This window comes from Bos indicus, chromosome 17 (assembly GCF_029378745.1).
Source record: "Bos indicus isolate NIAB-ARS_2022 breed Sahiwal x Tharparkar chromosome 17, NIAB-ARS_B.indTharparkar_mat_pri_1.0, whole genome shotgun sequence".
NCBI classification, from domain to species: domain Eukaryota; kingdom Metazoa; phylum Chordata; class Mammalia; order Artiodactyla; family Bovidae; genus Bos; species Bos indicus.
The window spans coordinates 4810318-4827860 of record NC_091776.1 but is presented as its reverse complement, the minus strand read 5'-3'; the positions used below and the strand labels follow the sequence as shown (position 1 = coordinate 4827860).

The 17543-nt window shown below is 39.6% G+C and overlaps 1 protein-coding gene across 11 annotated transcripts in view; it reads left to right on the top strand.

Moving 5' to 3' along the window:
* Positions 1 to 17543, top strand: part of ARFIP1 (ARF interacting protein 1) — a 138426-nt gene that overhangs the window by 52428 nt on the left and 68455 nt on the right. Inside the window, exon 3 of one of the 11 annotated variants that reach the window (XM_070768978.1) lies at positions 1367 to 15845. The exons of the other annotated variants lie outside the window; for them this stretch is intronic. Within the exon in view, the coding sequence (XP_070625079.1) occupies positions 14423 to 15709 (1287 nt within the window). The 5' untranslated portion in view covers positions 1367 to 14422 and the 3' untranslated portion in view covers positions 15710 to 15845. Of the gene's footprint in view, positions 1 to 1366; positions 15846 to 17543 lie in introns of those variants that run through there. 11 annotated transcript variants of the gene reach the window in all.

Below are 17543 nucleotides of genomic sequence, written 5' to 3'. Positions count from 1 at the left end.
TTTCCATTGTGTTAATACACCACAGTGTGTGTTAATAGGCCCTAATTTGTTTATCCATTTGGTTTGTTTGTTTTTAAAATCTATTATTTTTCTTTTTCTTTTTGTTTTATTTATTTTCGTTTCTGGTGGGTTTTTTGTTTGTTTGTTTGTTTCAAAATGTATTTACTTTTTAATTGAAGGATAATTGCTTTACAGTTTGTTGTTTGTTCTGTCAGACATCAGCGTGAATCAGCCATAGGCGACGCCTAGGTCGTCTGCAGTCTGCCCGTTACGAATAAAGCTGCTGTGGCCTTTCTTGTATAGGTCTTTCGGTGTACATGATCACCTACTTCTGTTGGGTATTTACCATGGAGTGGAATTGCACATCATGGGTATGTGATGTTTGGCTTTGGTAAATTTTGTCAACTAGTTTGCCGAATGATCAAATTAGTTGACAATCCTGCCAGCGGTGAATAAGTGTTCTAGTTGTTCCACATCATTACCAGTTTTTGTTATTGTCATACTTTTAAGTTTTTGCCATTCTGATGAAATCATAGTAGTTATCTCATGGTTTTAACATGCATCTCCTTGATGACTAATGACGTCGAGCATATTTTCAGATTCTTACTGACCATGTGAATATTATCTTTTATGAAGTACCTTTTCAAGTCCTTTGCTCGTTTTTCTGTTAAGTGTATGCCTTTTTCTAGTTCATTTGTAACAGTTCTTTGTATGTTCTGGGTATAAGTCATTTGTATGGATGTGTGTATTGCAGATGTTTATCTGCAGTCTGTAACTAGCTTTTGTACTATATTAATGGTATCTTTAGATGACCAAAGGCTAATTTTAATGAAGTCCAATTTATTAGTGTTTCCCTCCCTTTAGTGATTTTTGTGACCCTTGTATCTTTGCCTATCCCCACATCAGTCAAGATACTTCCATCTTCTAAAAGTTTCTCTGCTTTACTTCTTACACATAGGTCTATGATCCATCTTGAATTTTGTGTATGGCATGATGTAGAAGTCAAGGCTCATTTTCCCCCCATGTGCATATCATGTGATGTGCATTGTTTATTGAAAAAAAAAATCTTTTTCCACACGGGGCCTTTGCTGTTGGTCAAGTGACCATATATGTGTAGCTGTATTACTTGGCTGACTGTGTTATTTCTTGGTCTTTTTGTCTGTCCTTGCAGTAACACCACACTGTCTTACCCACTTACTAGAGTAATTAAGTCTGCAATAAATAGTAGCTTCAGCCTTGGTACCTGGTAATTCCTCTAGCTTCGTTCTTTAGGGTTACTTTGTACCTTAAACCTATTCATGAGTCTTTAGTTGAGTACCTTAATTTGCCTTGCTAGTAAAGTAATGTTCAAAATTCTCCAAGCCAGGCTTCAGCAGTATGTGAACGGTGAACTTCCTGATGTTCAAGCTGGTTTTAGAAATGGCAGAGGAACCAGAGATCAAATTGCCAACATCTGCCAGATCATGGAAAAAGCAAGAGAGTTCCAGAAAAACATCTATTTCTGCTTTATTGACTATGCCAAAGCCTTTGACTATGTGGATCACAAGAAACTGTGGAAAATTCTCAAAGAGATGGGAATACCAGACCACCTGACCTGCCTCCTGAGAAACCTATATGCAGGTCGGGAAGCAACAGTTAGAACTGGACATGGAACAACAGACTGGTTCCAAATAGGAAAAGGAGTCCGTCAAGGCTGTATATTGTCACCCTGCTTATTTAACTTATATGCAGAGTACATCATGAGAGACGCTGGGCTGGAAGAAACACAAGCTGGAATCAAGATTGTCCGGAGAAATATCAGTAACCTCAGATATGCAGATGACACCACCCTTATGGCAGAAAGTGAAGGGAACTCAAAAGCCTCTTGATGAAAGTGAAAGAGGAGAGTGAAAAAGTTGGCTTAAAGCTCAACATTCAGAAAACGAAGATCATGGCATCCGGTCCCACCACTTCATGGCAAATAGATGGGGAAACAGTGGAAACAGTGTCAGACTTTATTTTTCTGGGCTCCAAAATCACTGCAGATGGTGACTGCAGCCATGAAATTAAAAGACGCTTACTCCTTAGAAGGAAAGTTATGACCAACCTAGATAGCATATTCAAAAGCAGAGACATTACTTTGCCAACAAAGGTCCGTCTAGTCAAGGCTATGGTTTTTCCAGTGGTAATGTATGGATGTGAGAGTTGGACTGTGAAGAAGGCTGAGCGCCAAAGAATTGATGCTTTTGAACTGTGGTGTTGGAGAAGACTCTTGAGAGTCCCTTGGACTGCAAGGAGATCCAACCAGTCCATTCTGAAGGAGATCAGCCCTGGGATTTCTTTGGAAGGAATGATACTAAAGCTGAAAGTCCAGTACTTTGGCCACCTCACGCGAAGAGTCGACTCATTGGAAAAGACTGATGCTGGGAGGGATTGGGGGCAGGAGGAGAAGGGGACGACAGAGGATGAGATGGCTGGAAGGCATCACTGATGAGTCTGAGTGAACTCCGGGAGTTGGTGATGCACGACTGAGCGACTGAACTGAACTGAACTGAACTGAATCATTGAAAAGGTTTTTTTAATCCTTTCAAGTTTTAACTTCAGAGTCTTTTTAGAGTGAAGTGAATTAACTCGTATATCTGTGTAAGTTCTTTGCTTACATAGTCAAAGCCAGTTAATTTGCTGCTTTATAAATTAACTTCTTACTTAATGTCTAATTCTCTTTTTGGAGATTCCCCTATAATGTTTCATTTTCTATTGAGGGATAGAGAAGGAAAAAAGGAAATGTTGTCCTGGAGGTCTCCTCTTAATAGATATGAACTTTACTGGTAGGCAAAGTTCTTCCCTCATAGCTCAGTTGGTAAAGAATCCACCTGCAGTGCTGGAGACCCCAGTTCGATTCCTGGCTCAGGAAGATCCACTGGAGAAGGGATAGGCTACATACTCCACTATTCTTGGTCTTCCCTTGTGACTCAGCTGGTAAAGAATCCACCTGCAATTTGGAATACCTGGGTTTGATCCCGGGGTTGGGAAGATCCCCTGGAGAAGGGAAAGGCTACCCACTCTGGTATTCTGGCCCAGAGAATTCCATCAACCGCATAGTCCATGGGGTCGTAAAGAGTTGGTTGCGACTGAGCGACTTAGAGCGACTTTCACTTTCACTTCACTTACCAGTAGGCAAGACTCCTTGGAAGCAATAATTCAGTCAACCAGTACACCCCACTTTACCTCCGTAAAGAAGTTCAACATCATAAAGCTTGTTTCTCTTTGTACCTGCTCTTATGAAAGGAAAAATATATCATGAGAGTTTCTTACATATTTAATATTTTAAAATAAAAATCACCTCTATGATCTCTTTTACTGAGTGAAAGCAGTATTTCAATAGCATCTTTTGACTCTTTTAAATAAATTACACTCAAGATCTGTTAGGCATATATTTACTAACATTTTGGCACACTCCTTTATTTTCCTGAGCAATAAAAGGGGGATTTTATCAATATTTAATGTCAAATTCATGTTTCTGTTTTCAAATAGATAAAAGTTCATAGATAAAGTGTGTATAATGTACTAAATATTGCTTAGCATTATATAGACTAGTAAAGAGATTGTATAAAAAACTACCTCATAACTAGAGTTTTCTAGTTTTAAAAGCATGTTTTACTAATACACATCTTCTTTTATGCATACTTGATGTCTAAAGTTATATAACTCACAACATTGTAAATGAACTATCCTTCAACTTTAAAAATTGATAACAATGAAATAAATCATATAATGGTTTTTATTTAATGCATATTACACTTTTAAAAGTATAAAGTCTTATAAAAAATTATATATATATATATATATATATATGTATATATATGAATGATATGAATGTGTTAGTTGCTCGGTTGTGTCCAACTACACGACCCCATGGACTGTAGCCCACCTGGCTCCTCAGTCCATGGGATTCTCCAGGCAAAAATACTGGAGTGGGTAGCCATGCCCTCCTCCAGGGATCGAATCTGGGTCTTGCAGGCAGATTCTTTACCATCTGAGCCACAAATTAAGATGATGGCTTATTAAGTTGTCATCACTTGGCTGGCCAGTTGGTGTCACTGTGGCCCAGGCAGTGAGAGTGTAGATGCTTCTGTTCTTTCTGTGTCTTACTGCCACTGTTTCCTTTTTCATTTGATTTCCCTTAGTCTCCTACTATGAGAGGCCCTGGTGGACTTTACCTCAGCATTCACATTGAAATAGAGGATATAATGGGAGAATTTGCCCTAGAAATTCCCTGGTAGCAGCTTAACATTTGTTAATGTTTCAAGGTTTGTTACTTGTCTTAGAGGGGCAACAGCTATGTGAAGAGAGAATAGGATAATAATCTTAGTATTATTGCAGTTCTTTACAGCAAAACTATTTTTGCTTCTAAATAAAAAGCAATTGGTATTTTCTAAAGAGTAGTGTAAAGTTTAATCTCTAAAGAATACAAATTATTCTTTTACTTATAAGCTACATGTTATTTATAATTTATTCTGTTACATTGTTGTTGTTCAGTCGCCCAGTCGTGTCCGACTCTTTGTGACCCCATGGACTGCAGCATACCAGGCCTCCCCTCCCTTACCATATCCTCAAGTTTGGCCAAGTTCATGTCCATTGCATCGGTGATGCCATCCAGCCATCTCATCCTCTGACGCCCTCTTCTCCTCCCCTCCATCTTTCCCAGCATTAGGGACTTTTCCAGTGAGTCAGCTGTTTGTATCAGATGACCAAAGTACTGGAACTTCAGCAACAATCCTGTCAGTTCAGCAACAGTCCTGCAGCACTGGTCAAAATATTAGGTTAGAAATGTGCAGTTTATACCATGAGTTTAAAGAAGCAAATATTAGCTCCTTGTGAGTTAAATTGAAACTTCTTGTGAATTAAGTTGTATTTGGCAGATGTAGAAAAATTACCTTAGCCAAAATAAAACTTCTCCTCTGGTAGGCCCAGACTAAAATTCCTAATTCAGCCTTTTCCACCTGTGGACCTTGTCTCTAGAAAAACGTACATATATACAAGACTGCCACGTCTCGTGTTCAGTTTCAAGGAGTTTAGGATCACTTGAATTCTGCCTGTGGATCCTTGGGTTCCCTATGTCTTAAATATTCCTGGTCTGCAAGTTTTGAGTTAAAGCACAGAATGTTAATTCAGTAGAAGTACCTCGAAGATCCCTGGATCTCACTACTTTAGTTTACAACTGAGGAAAAGGGGCCCTGAGGTTGTTATGGAATTGCCTATATTGACTAGCTATATCAAAAACTTACGTGATTGGCTATAAGTACAGTGTCGCCAGGAATGTTCGTGCATTACCTTATCTCCAGGGCCTGGCAGCAGTGCTACACGTACTTGATAACGGGCTTTCATTACATGTTTGGTGAATGAATGAACAAATGTTAGAATGAGAACTAGAAACACAGTTTCAAGAGTTCCGTGGAACAACAGGAAGAAACATACTTTAGACTGGACACATCCTGTGTCCTTCATTTTCCAGCATGCATCATGGTCATTGTTGTTGCTGCTAGAAATTTTATTGTTTTGAAAGTTTTTATTGTTATTTTTTTCTTTAACTCTTTTTTTGTTGTTGTTTTGTTAAATTGTTTCTCCGTTCCCCTGTACTTATCAGTTTGGATAATATACTTCAGCAGTCTAAAGACTTGAGAAAGAATAGAAGAATAGGAATTATAAGAGCCTGTTTTGAACAGATTTCCTCCCCTCACCTTAATAATGTGACTGTCCATTTATGCATCTGCTTTTCCCAAGAGCTTGCAATTACATTTAGGACAGAGATAGTATATGCACACTGTACAGCTTATGGATCACAGTAATTTTTCAACAAAAGATTGAGTTTTAGTTTGATTTAACTTTAACATTGGAGAAGGCAATGGCACCCCACTCCAGTACTCTTGCTTGGAAGATCCCATGGACGGAGGAGCCTGGTGGGCTGCAGTCCATGGGGTCACTAGGAGTCGGACACGACTGAGCGACTTCACTTTCACTTTTCACTTTCATGCATTGGAGAAGGAAATGGCAACCCACTCCAGTGCTCTTGCCTGGAGAATCCCAGGTTACGGGGAGGCTGGTGGGCTGCTGTCTCTGGGGTTGCACAGAGTTGGACACGACTGAAGCAACTTAGTAACTTTAACATATTTTCTACCTCATTCATCCTACCCTGGAGTTTGAATAGCATGTGATGAATGTTTCTGCGTTACCTGAAAAATTTAGTAGCTCAGTCACATTTGATGAGGGCTTTTCCCTAAGGCCAGTTTTTACCAGATGTATATCTTGGACACTTTTGAAGGTATGGCAAATGTTTTTCAAGGATTGTTTAATCCTTGAAAATATAGATTCATTTTAATATTTTCTTTGTAAAGTATAGAATATATTCTTAGTACTGTTAACCACAAATTAAACTTTAAAATGTGTTTATTATATATACATCTATTAAATTAACTCTGGATTTGTATTCCTGTTTGGGAAATAGAAAATTGTGAATAAACATAATTTTTAATGAAAGGCTGAAGCCCTGTGTATTTTGGTTATAATTTTTAGATTGTGCCTTTATAAACAAATGCTATCATGGACAACTTTCACTATCTAGGAGAAATTGTTTTGAATGTAGTTACATAAAAATATTTCCACAGTAATAGTGTTTGAATGAATTCGGAATTTTCTTGATGCAAATTGGTACATGATTTCGTTCTTATCAAACTTCAGTACTACTTAGAATCGAGACTATAGTCGATGCAGGGGTTGGGGTGGGACCAAGAGAATAGACAGTGAACTGTCAGAAGGTAGTGATGCTTTAGATTCTTGTTAAAAGTTTGTTGAGGGACTGAGAGAGAAGTGGGCAGGAAGAGAGAAGTGAGATTGAGATTGTGTGTGCATATATCTGTGTGTGTGTTGATAAAATGGGGAGAGCAGGCAAGACAGGAGATTTGCTGTCTGGATCACGTGCAGTAACAGGTATGAGAGGAGACTGTGGTCATAAAATAAGTTGTTAGGTTTAAAATTCCAAAAGTGTTGCTTCCTGAGCAATGACAAGGTTCAAAGAGTGGCTCTGGGAGTCCCAGTTGCATAAGTAGAACTGGCGTGAAAGATGAAAGGCGTTGTAGCTGAGATGTAAGTGTAGGTTGGGTGTACTGTATTAGTTGAGTATATTTTTTTATCTGTCATTACACTTTTTTGGCCCCTTGTCTAACCACATATCACCAAATCTGAATCAATCTACCTTACCCTTCCTACAAGCATACTGAGGGGGAAAAAATTATACATCTTTACAGACTGTTATTACTACAGCACATCATTCTACATCAGTGTAGGTAGACGGGCTCATGCAGTAGACTTTATTTCAAGTATTTCACAACTTATATTTTTAAAAAAACGCAACATACTACTTGCTGTATGTACATTAGTAGAATGTTTTTGATGAGCTATGAAAACTCAGATGCCTTATATATCACTTTGGAAGGATTGCAGACTGAACATAGAATCATTCCCTGAAAGTGTGCCCAATGTAGTGTGCAAAACGTTGGGAACACCCAGGATAATAGTAGGAGTTGTGGACAGAACGGAAAACCTGGGTGTGTCGGCGCCCTGGACTGGCTGAGAAGAAGGTAGGTGACCGAGTGGAGTCGTTTGGCCATCTACAGGGCGATGAGGGGTGGAAGTGAGCTGCACAAGGACAGAAAGCGGTTCCCTATGGCAGAGTTCCTCAGGACGCAGACAGAGGAGTCCCTGCAGCAGAGTCATCTGGCTTACTTGTTTGAAATTCTGACTCCTGGGCTCCACACTCCAACTTAACAAGAACTACAGCAGGCGGCTAAGAAAAGCTGCGTTTTTAGTAGTTTTCTCAGATGATTCTTACCCAAGCTAACGTTTGAGAACTGATAGTTTACCGTGGAGAGCTGAGAAAATGCTGCCCCTCCCTCTGCCCACTTGATAAACAGAATGTTGGAGAGTAGCCCTCTTTGACCCAGTGTAATTGTCAGAGAGGACACCATGAGGAGGCTAAGGATGTTGTAGTCTGTTTACAGCTGGGTTGGGAGTGTGGAAGTCTGGTGAACCACAGCTTTGCTTCTGGCAGATACTCCTTATAAGTAGCTAACTATGAAAACAACAAAAGGCGATTTTACATTACCAGAGTTCATAGAGTATTTAACACAAAATTTTCAAGCTGTTTCTTTTGAAATTTTATAAATGCTTTGGAAGGTTTTATCTGTTTTGAAGAATGAGATGTGTCAGTTCAGTTCAGTCGCTCAGTCGTGTCTGACTCTTTGTGACCCCATGAATCGCAGCACACCAGGCCTCCCTGTCCATCACCAACTCCCGGAGTTCACTGAGACTCACATCCATCGAGGCAGTGATGCCATCCAGCCATCTCATCCCCTGTCGTCCCCTTCTCCTCCTGCCTCCAATCCCTCCCAGCATCAGAGTCTTTTCTAATGAGTCAACTCTTCGAGTGAGGTGGCCAAAGTACTGGAGTTTCAGCTTTAGCATCATTCCTTCCAAAGAAATCCCAGGGCTGATCTCCTTCAGAATGGACTGGTTGGATCTCCTTGCAGTCCAAGGGAATCTCAAGAGTCTTCTCCAATACCACAGTTCAAAAGCATCAATTCTTCGGCGCTCAGCCTTCTTCACAGTCCAACTCTCACATCCATACATGAGCACTGGAAAAACCATAGCCTTGACTACATAGGCCTTTGTTGGCAAAGTAATGTCTCTGCAATTGAGAAAATTAAATAAGTATTAGTATTACATATCTGCTAAATGCTATTAATGCCAAAAAGGAATAAGATAGATGGTCTTAGGGATCTTGCTGTCTTCAGGAAGAGAGAATACAGACAAATACTCTTGATGCTGTGTGAGAGGTGATGTTCTTGGCCTAGTATGGCATGGTGTGAGAGAAAGGATATTAATGACTAGGGAACTGCTCTCCAAGCCAAATCTAAAGGACGAACTAACCAGACCAAGAAGGATAAAGAATAATCCCATCAATAGGAGACCATAGAATTGAAAATTCACCATTATTGGAGTGGGGAATATGGGGGCAGAGGTGTGCGAAGTGTGACTGAAGAGGTAAGTAGGGATAAGGTTCTGTAAAACCTCAGAACCATGTGGAGGTTCTGACTTTACCTAAAAGTGGAGGACTTCAGACTTTACCTAAAATGATGTAAAAACTTGAAGGGCCTGTGGCATTTGCATTTTAGAAAGTTGTTTCTGCCTGCTGTTCAGGGAATCCATTTCAAGGCTGACAAGACTAGAGAGGAGGGAGACGTTTCAATTAGGTCACCACGGGAAGAAGCAGAGTGAGACTTTGGACTTTGCTCTCTGGAGAGAAACTAGAGCCCGTAAAAGACCCCAAGCCATTTTTAAAGATGCAGATAGGAGGAAAACTGGGAAGATGCAGCGTGGGGAAACTAGGGGGAAGAGAGTCTGTAGTTTATAGACTGCTTGGGGAATCCGTTTACATGGTTGGTGCTTACGATGCATGCCTAGCAAACTCCTCCCTCTTAAGCTTTTTCTTTCTCTCTCTGAGTAGAAAGGGAATTCTCATTAATAAATCTCTAGTTCTGCTTCTTTGTAGTGTTGTGCGTCTTATTAAGGATGTGTATTTTAAAGCAAATTTGCCAAACATTTGGTTTTTTGTTAATTTTGCACTAACTTTAGTTCAAAAGTAGATTACTATGCTAAATTATAAGGTTACATTTTTAACCTCATACTTATTCTTACCTCTGTTAAAATATGCAAATAGAAGCAAGTCATTTTGGTTGAAAATGAGCCACCCCCTCACAGCTTTTATGGAAGCTGTAACTACAAGTATTAATTTATGTCCTTTGAAAAGAAACTATATGTGAAACTTTTTTTGACGAAAGCATTATATTTTAATTGTTTGAAGATTTATTTTTTAAAACTATTAAATACTCCAGTATTATATAGTATTATCCTAGTAGCTTGAATAGAAAGTTAACTTCAGGTTTATACTGTTTTATTGTTCAGTTGTTAAGCATGACTTTGCAGAGACTTAAACCTTGAGTTGAATGTGAGCAATGTAAAATTGCAAAGTAAGGATTTTACATTGTTGGTTGCAAATAGGCTCATTGTCTCCCAAGTATATTCTGGAAACTATAGAAGGAAATGCAGTAGCAGCTATTTTAAAAATTACTAAGGTAGTCACATGGAGAAGGCAGTAGCACCCCACTCCAGTACTCTTGCCTGGAAAATCCCATGGACAGAGGAGCCTGGTAGGCTGCAGTCCGTGGGGTTGCTAGGAGTCAGACACGACTGAGCGACTTCACTTTCACTTTTCACTTTCCTGCATTGGAGAAGGAAATGGCAACCCACTCCAGTGTTCTTGCCTGGAGAATCCCAGGGATGGTGGAGCCTGATGGGCTGCCGTCTATGGGGTCTCACAGAGTCGGACACGACTAAAGCGACTTAGCAGCAGTAGCAGCAGCAAGGTAGTCACAGCCTCACCACTGAGACATTTTAAAAATTTAAGAGTTATGTAGAAACACATTTTAAAGTTCTTGTGAACTATGGGGCTAAATTATATTACTTAGAGAATATGTATTTTACAGAGAGCATTCAACAAGCTCGTAAAATACTGAGTGTTTTCTCACAGGTCATGCATTCCTCTCTCATAGAGCATATCGTTTTGTGTTGGAGCAACTTAACAGTCAGACAGCTATCAGAATGATAATTCTGTTCACACTCTGAATGGACCTGTTCATACCACTTTGGTTAGGCTCCTTCTGTTAGTAACAATTTAAGCAAAGGAGCCATAGTGGTTTTCAGATGTTACAGCTGTTTTACATACAGGACTACAGGACAGGAGGCTTTTTTCCTGGAAGAACTTTTTGTTTGTTGAGTAAAGGACCCTTGGGAGACCACTGGGAGGGGTTTGAGTGAAATGTAACATCCTCAGACAGCTAGCAGTTGTTCTTCCAGAAACCACGCGTGACAAAAGGGAAGCATCCCGTAACTTCTGAAAACTTAGGTGGTGAGAGGTGTACATCAAACTTACTATTGAACCCGTTACTATCTCCTCTCTTCCCAGCTACTACTTTTGGGAATTTGCACACTATTTTGTGACAGGACAAATGATTCAAATGAGTAGAGTTCTTTCAGTTAAGTTTTAAGAATACAGTAAACACAACTCTCTTGGACCTCTCTTCCCCTTTGTATGTTGTTTATGGTTTTTTATCCCTTATATTTTGAGAGATGTCTTCATCACTTTTTTACTTATGGAGAGCTGAAAAGCTGTCAAGACTTGGAGCAAAGCAATATCTAGGGAAACCACTCTATAAATAATTGACCTTAATAACCAAATTCACAAAGTTTAAGAAATATCTTGGTGCTTTGACATTATTTATTTTGTAAGTGATGATTATCTGGTTTTTGATACGTGGTTTTAACGTTAATACAAATAAAAGGATCACTAATATTTAAAACTAGAAACCATTAATGTAGTACATTAGTATATTAAAAAATAAACTGGGAAGGTAAAGATGATTTATTCAGCAAAATGAACAGACTCAGAGATTTGGTTTTAAAATAGGAAGTAAGTAAAAGTGAGGGTAAAGTATGTTTTTAATTCGAAGTGCTCCCCCAAAACACTACACAGATGAAAAAGATGTCCCACGACAAGAGATTTTAAGTGACACTAGAATGTAAGTGAAGTAGAATGACAGTTGTTGTCTCTTTTGTACCAGTAGGAAATTACAAGTGGAGAATGTTTAAACTTGAGCAGATTCTGAAATAATGAGTTTTAAAAGATATTTGTTAACTAAATTGTTTAAAGACAACATACTAGGTAAAATAAATTCCGAGTCTTTAATAAATTGCTGGTAGCTATTTACATTTATGATAGATTAATTAATATTGTTTTCTGATGCTTAGTCCTATTTCTGTGTGGCCTTTTTCCCATTTGTAAAATAGTAGTGATAATACTACTAAATGAGGTTATTTTAGGCAGTTCTTCCTTTTATAGTTCCAAATGCATTAATTTTGGTTGCTGCTGCTGCTGCTAAGTCGCTTCAGTCGTGTCCGACTCTCTGCGACCCCATAGATGGCAGCCCACCAGGCTCCCCCGTCCCTGGGATTCTCCAGGCAAGAACACTGGAGTGGGTTGCCATTTCCTTCTCCGATGCAGGAAAGTGAAAAGTGAAAGTGAAGTCACTCAGTCATGTCTGACTCTTTGTGACCCCATGGACTGCAGCCTACTAGGCTCCTCCATCCATGGGATTTTCCAGGCAAAAGTACTGGAGTGGGGTGCCATCGCCTTCTTCTAATTTTGGTTGCTGTGGTTTAATTAAATAATGCCTGTCCCCAACACCACAGCTCAGATTGCTGTCACCACATTGTATTAAGTGTAATTGTATAAAGTACATGGAGAAGGCAATGGCACCCCACTGCAGTGTTCTTGCCTGGAGAATCCCAGGGACGGGGGAGCCTGGTGGGCTTGCTGTCTCTGGGGTCGCATAGAGTCGGACACGACTGAAGCGACTTAGCAGCAGCAGCAGCAGTATAAAGTACAAACTTAGACTATAAATGGCCATGTGAATACCAATGCATATCACGATTGTTGTGTAATCATGTCACTTTCACAGTCTTTTGGTGATGGTCACTGTATTTGCTATTCATTTCATACACAGATAGCAAATCATGTGGCTGTGTTATCACCTTGTATCTTGCTCATAAACCCATGTGATGTTTTACAGAAGTGGATAAGCAAAAGGGGATGGGTGAACAAAGACAGAAGTGCAGCAAAGAAATATAAAAGGGTAACTGTGGAAGGAGCGAAACTCAGATCAGACCTAAACGAGTTGTAGGGAAATAGCTGCCCCACCGATCTGTTGGCACTGCTGCACTGTTGGAGGGGCTCTAGATTGGAGCCAGAGGGACTTAGTGAAAGCTCACTTAAAGACAGAAGCAAGGAAAGAATCTTTAAAGTTTGGAGATGAATTTTTGAAGTTCATGGAATGATCGGTTTTTCCCGTTAACCACTTTGCATGGTTTCGACCTGCTTGTATATTTTTACAATCTTGATCTTGCCCTGTCATGCAGAGTGAGGACCGACTGTATGTAAAGTGCTTAGAACAATCCCTGGCACATAGTAAGTTCTTGAGAAATGTTTGCTGTCGTGATTATTACTGATAGCACTGATTAGTTGTAAAGATGATTTTAACAGAGGAGCACGATGGCTAACTTCAACTGTGTGCCCCAAAATATGTACGGGGTATCTTGCCCATATTCTTTTATGTTTTTTAAATTTTGTTCTTTATCTTTGTTACTGCTGCTGGGTCTTGGTTCCTGGGCATAGGCTTTCTCTGGCTGCGATGAGTGGGGCTCCTCTCTCCAGTTGCAGCACATGGGGCTTGTTACGGTGGTAGCCTCTTCTAGAGCTCTGGAGAAGCGTGGGCTCTTGGGCAGGCAGGCCAAGATACTCTGTGGCCTGTGAGATCTTCCCAAAAACTACAGAACATCGTGGAAGGAAGTTAAAAAAGTTCTAAATCAATGGAAGGGCATCTCACGTTCATGGATCAGATGAGAATCTCCCCAAATTGATCAGATTCAGCACAGTCTCTATCAGAATCGCAACTGGCTTTTTTTTTTAATTTTAGAAATTGACAAACTGATCAGGTGTAAACACAAAGGATGCAGAATGCCCAGAGAATTGAAAACGAAGAACAGAGTTGTAGGACTCATTACTTCTGATTTCAAAACTTTCTACCACAAAGCTACAGTAATCGTAACAATATGGTACTGACTTAAGGATGACGTACAGATCAGTGGGACAGGATTGAGAGTAGAGAAATAGACCCTACATTTATGGTCAGTTGAGTTTCAGCAAGGGTGCCAAGACAGTTTTCAATGTGGAAAGGATGTGTGTATGCTAAGTCTCTTCAGTTGTGTCTGACTCTTTGTGACCCCATGGACTGTAGTTCTTCAGGCTCCCCTGTCCATGAGGTTCTCCAGGCAAGAGCAGTAGAGTGGGTTGCCATACCCTCCTCCAGGGCATCTTCCTGACCCAGGAATTGAACCTGCATCTCTTACATCTCCTGAATTAGCAGGTGGGTTCCTTACCACTAGCGGCACCTGGGAAGCCCGTGGAAAGAATAGTCTTAAACAAATGGTTCGGGGACAACTGGATATCCACATGCGAAAAATGAAGTTGAACGCAGACCACACACCATCACTCTCACCATAGTTAGAAATTAACTGAAAATGGATCTATGACTTAAATTTAAGAGCTAAAAGTATAAAACTCTTAGAAGAAAAACTTAGTGGTGGATCTTTATAACCTTGGAATAGGCACTTTAGTTTCTTAAATATGATGCCGAAATCATAAGCAACAAAAGAATGAATAGGTAAATCAGACTTTATCAAAATTTAAAACTTTTGTGCTTCAAAGAACACCATGACATGGAAAAAGATTTTCCATGCAAATAGGGACCAAAAGAAAGCAGGAGTCACAATACTCATATCAGATAAATTAGACTTTAAAACAAAGGCTGTGAAAAGAGACAAAGAAGGTCACTACATAATGATCAAAGGATCAATCCAAGGAGAAGATATAACAATTATAAATATATATGCACCCAACATGGGAGCACCGCAGTATGTAAGACAAATGCTAACAAGTATGAAAGGAGAAATTAACAATAACACAATAATAGTGGGAGACTTTAATACCCCACTCACACCTATGGATAGATCAACTAAACAGAAAATTAACAAGGAAACACAAACTTTAAATGATACAATAGACCAGTTAGACCTAATTGATAGCTATAGGACATTTCATCCCAAAACAATGAATTTCACCTTTTTCTCAAGCGCACATGGAACCTTCTCCAGGATAGATCACATCCTGGGCCATAAAGCTAGTCTTGGTAAATTCAAAAAAATAGAAATCATTCCAAGCATCTTTTCTGACCACAATGCAGTAAGATTAGATCTCAATTACAGGAGAAAAACTATTAAAAATTCCAACATATGGAGGCTGAACAACACGCTGCTGAATAACCAACAAATCACAGAAGAAATCAAAAAAGAAATCAAAATTTGCATAGAAACGAATGAAAATGAAAACACAACAACCCAAAACCTGTGGGACATTGTAAAAGCAGTCCTAAGGGGAAAGTTCATAGCAATACAGGCACACCTCAAGAAACAAGAAAAAAGTCAAATAAATAACCTAACTCTACACCTAAAGCAACTAGAAAAGGAAGAAATGAAGAATCCCAGGGTTAGTAGAAGGAAAGAAATCTTAAAAATTAGAGCAGAAATAAATGCAAAAGAAACAAAAGAGACCATAGCAAAAATCAACAAAACCAAAAGCTGGTTCTTTGAAAGGATAAATAAAATTGACAAACCATTAGCCAGACTCATCAAGAAACAAAGGGAGAAAAATCAAATCAATAAAATTAGAAATGAAAATGGAGAGATCACAACAGACAACACAGAAATACAAAGGATCATAAGAGACTACTATCAACAATTATATGCCAATAAAATGGACAACTTGGAAGAAATGGACAAATTCTTAGAAAAGTACAACTTCCCAAAACTGGACCAGGAAGAAATAGAAAATCTTAACAGACCCATCACAAGCACGGAAATTGAAACTGTAATCAAGAATCTTCCAGCAAACAAAAGCCCAGGTCCAGACGGCTTCACAGCTGAATTCTACCAAAAAATTTAGAGAACAGCTAACACCTATCCTGCTCAAACTCGTCCAAAAAATTGCAGAGGAAGGTAAACTTCCAAACTCATTCTATGAGGCCACCATCACCCTAATACCAAAACCTGACAAAGATCCCACAAAAAAAGAAAACTACAGGCCAGTATCACTGATGAACATAGATGCAAAAATCCTTAACAAAATTCTAGCAATCAGAATCCAACAACACACACACACACACACACAAAAAAGAACACCATGAAGAAAGTGAACAGCCAACAAAGTGGGGAAAAAATATAAGTCATATCATTGATAAGTGATTTTTATCTGTATCAGTGAAATGATAAATGCCCCAATTAAAAATGGGGCAGTAGATTTGACTAGACATTTCTCCAGGGGAGATATTCAAATGCAAATAAGCACATGTAAAGATGCTCAACATCATTAGACATCATGGAAATGAAAATCATCACTTCAGTAAGATACTGCTTCACACCTGCCTAGTGACTATAATCAAAAAGACAGACAATAACAAGTATTGATGAAAATGTGGAGAAATTAGAACCTTCATACATTGCTTTTGGGAATGTGAAATGGTACAACCCTTTCAGAAGACAGCTGACAGTTCCTTGAAAAGTTAAACATAGAGTTACTATCTGACCTAGCCAGGAGTATAGAATAATGTCCAAAACTGGCTTGAAACTCAGCATTTAAAAAACGAAGATCATGGCATCCAGTCCCATCACTTCCTGGCAGATAGATGGGAAAACAGTGGAAACAGTGACAGTCTTTATTGTTTTGGGCTCCAGAATCACTGCAGATGGTAACTGCAGCCATGAAATTAAGACACTTGCTCCTTGGAAGAAAAGCTATGACAAACCTAGACAGCATATTAAAAAGCAGAGACATCACATTGCCCACAAAGGTCTGTATGGTCAAAGCTATGGTTTTTCCAGTAGTCATGTACGGATGTGAGAGTTGGACTGTAAAGAAGGCTGAGCACTGAAGAATTGATGCTTTCAAATTGTGCTGGAGAAGACTCTTGAGAGTCCCTTGGACAGCAGGAACATCAAACCACTCATTCCTAAAGAAATCAACCCTGAATATTCATTGGAAGAACTGATGCTGCAGCTCCAATACTTTGGCCACCTGATGCGAAGAACTGACCCATTGGAAAAGAGCCTGATGCTAGGAAAGATTGAAGGCAGGAGAAGGGGACGACAGAGGATGAGATGGTTAGATGGCATCACCAACTCAATGGACATGAGTTTGAGTAAGCTCCGGGAGTTGGTGATGGACAGGGAGGCCTGGTGTGCTGCAGTTCATGGGGTCTCCAAGAGTTGGCCATGACTGAACAACAACACTAACAACCAGAGTAAGCAGTACACAGAAAGTGCATTAGTGTTGGTGAGGAGCTGGGGAAAGGTGGAAGTGGGAAGTGACCTCTAACGGGTACAGTTTCTTTTTAAGGTGATGAAGATGCTTAGATAATGATGTCTGCACAACCTGTAAATATACAGACCCCACAGAATTACACACTTTAAAAGGGCAGACTTTATGACAGTGAAGTGAATTCATTGTACCATGGGTACTGTGTGTCTATCATTCAGTCAAGAAACAGAGCATCATTATGAGCTTTTACATCACTGCTCTTTCCCCACATGAGCCACATGGCTCAGTCTCTCATTTTGTTCAGAATTCTGCACAAATTTTACCTCTTCGGATAGACCTTCCCTGAATATCCCATCCAAAATAGCACCCTTTGCTTGTCACTCTGTATCCCTCATCAGTTCAGTTGCTCAGTCGTATCCGACTCTTTGCGACCCCATGAATCACAGCACACTAGGCCTTCCTG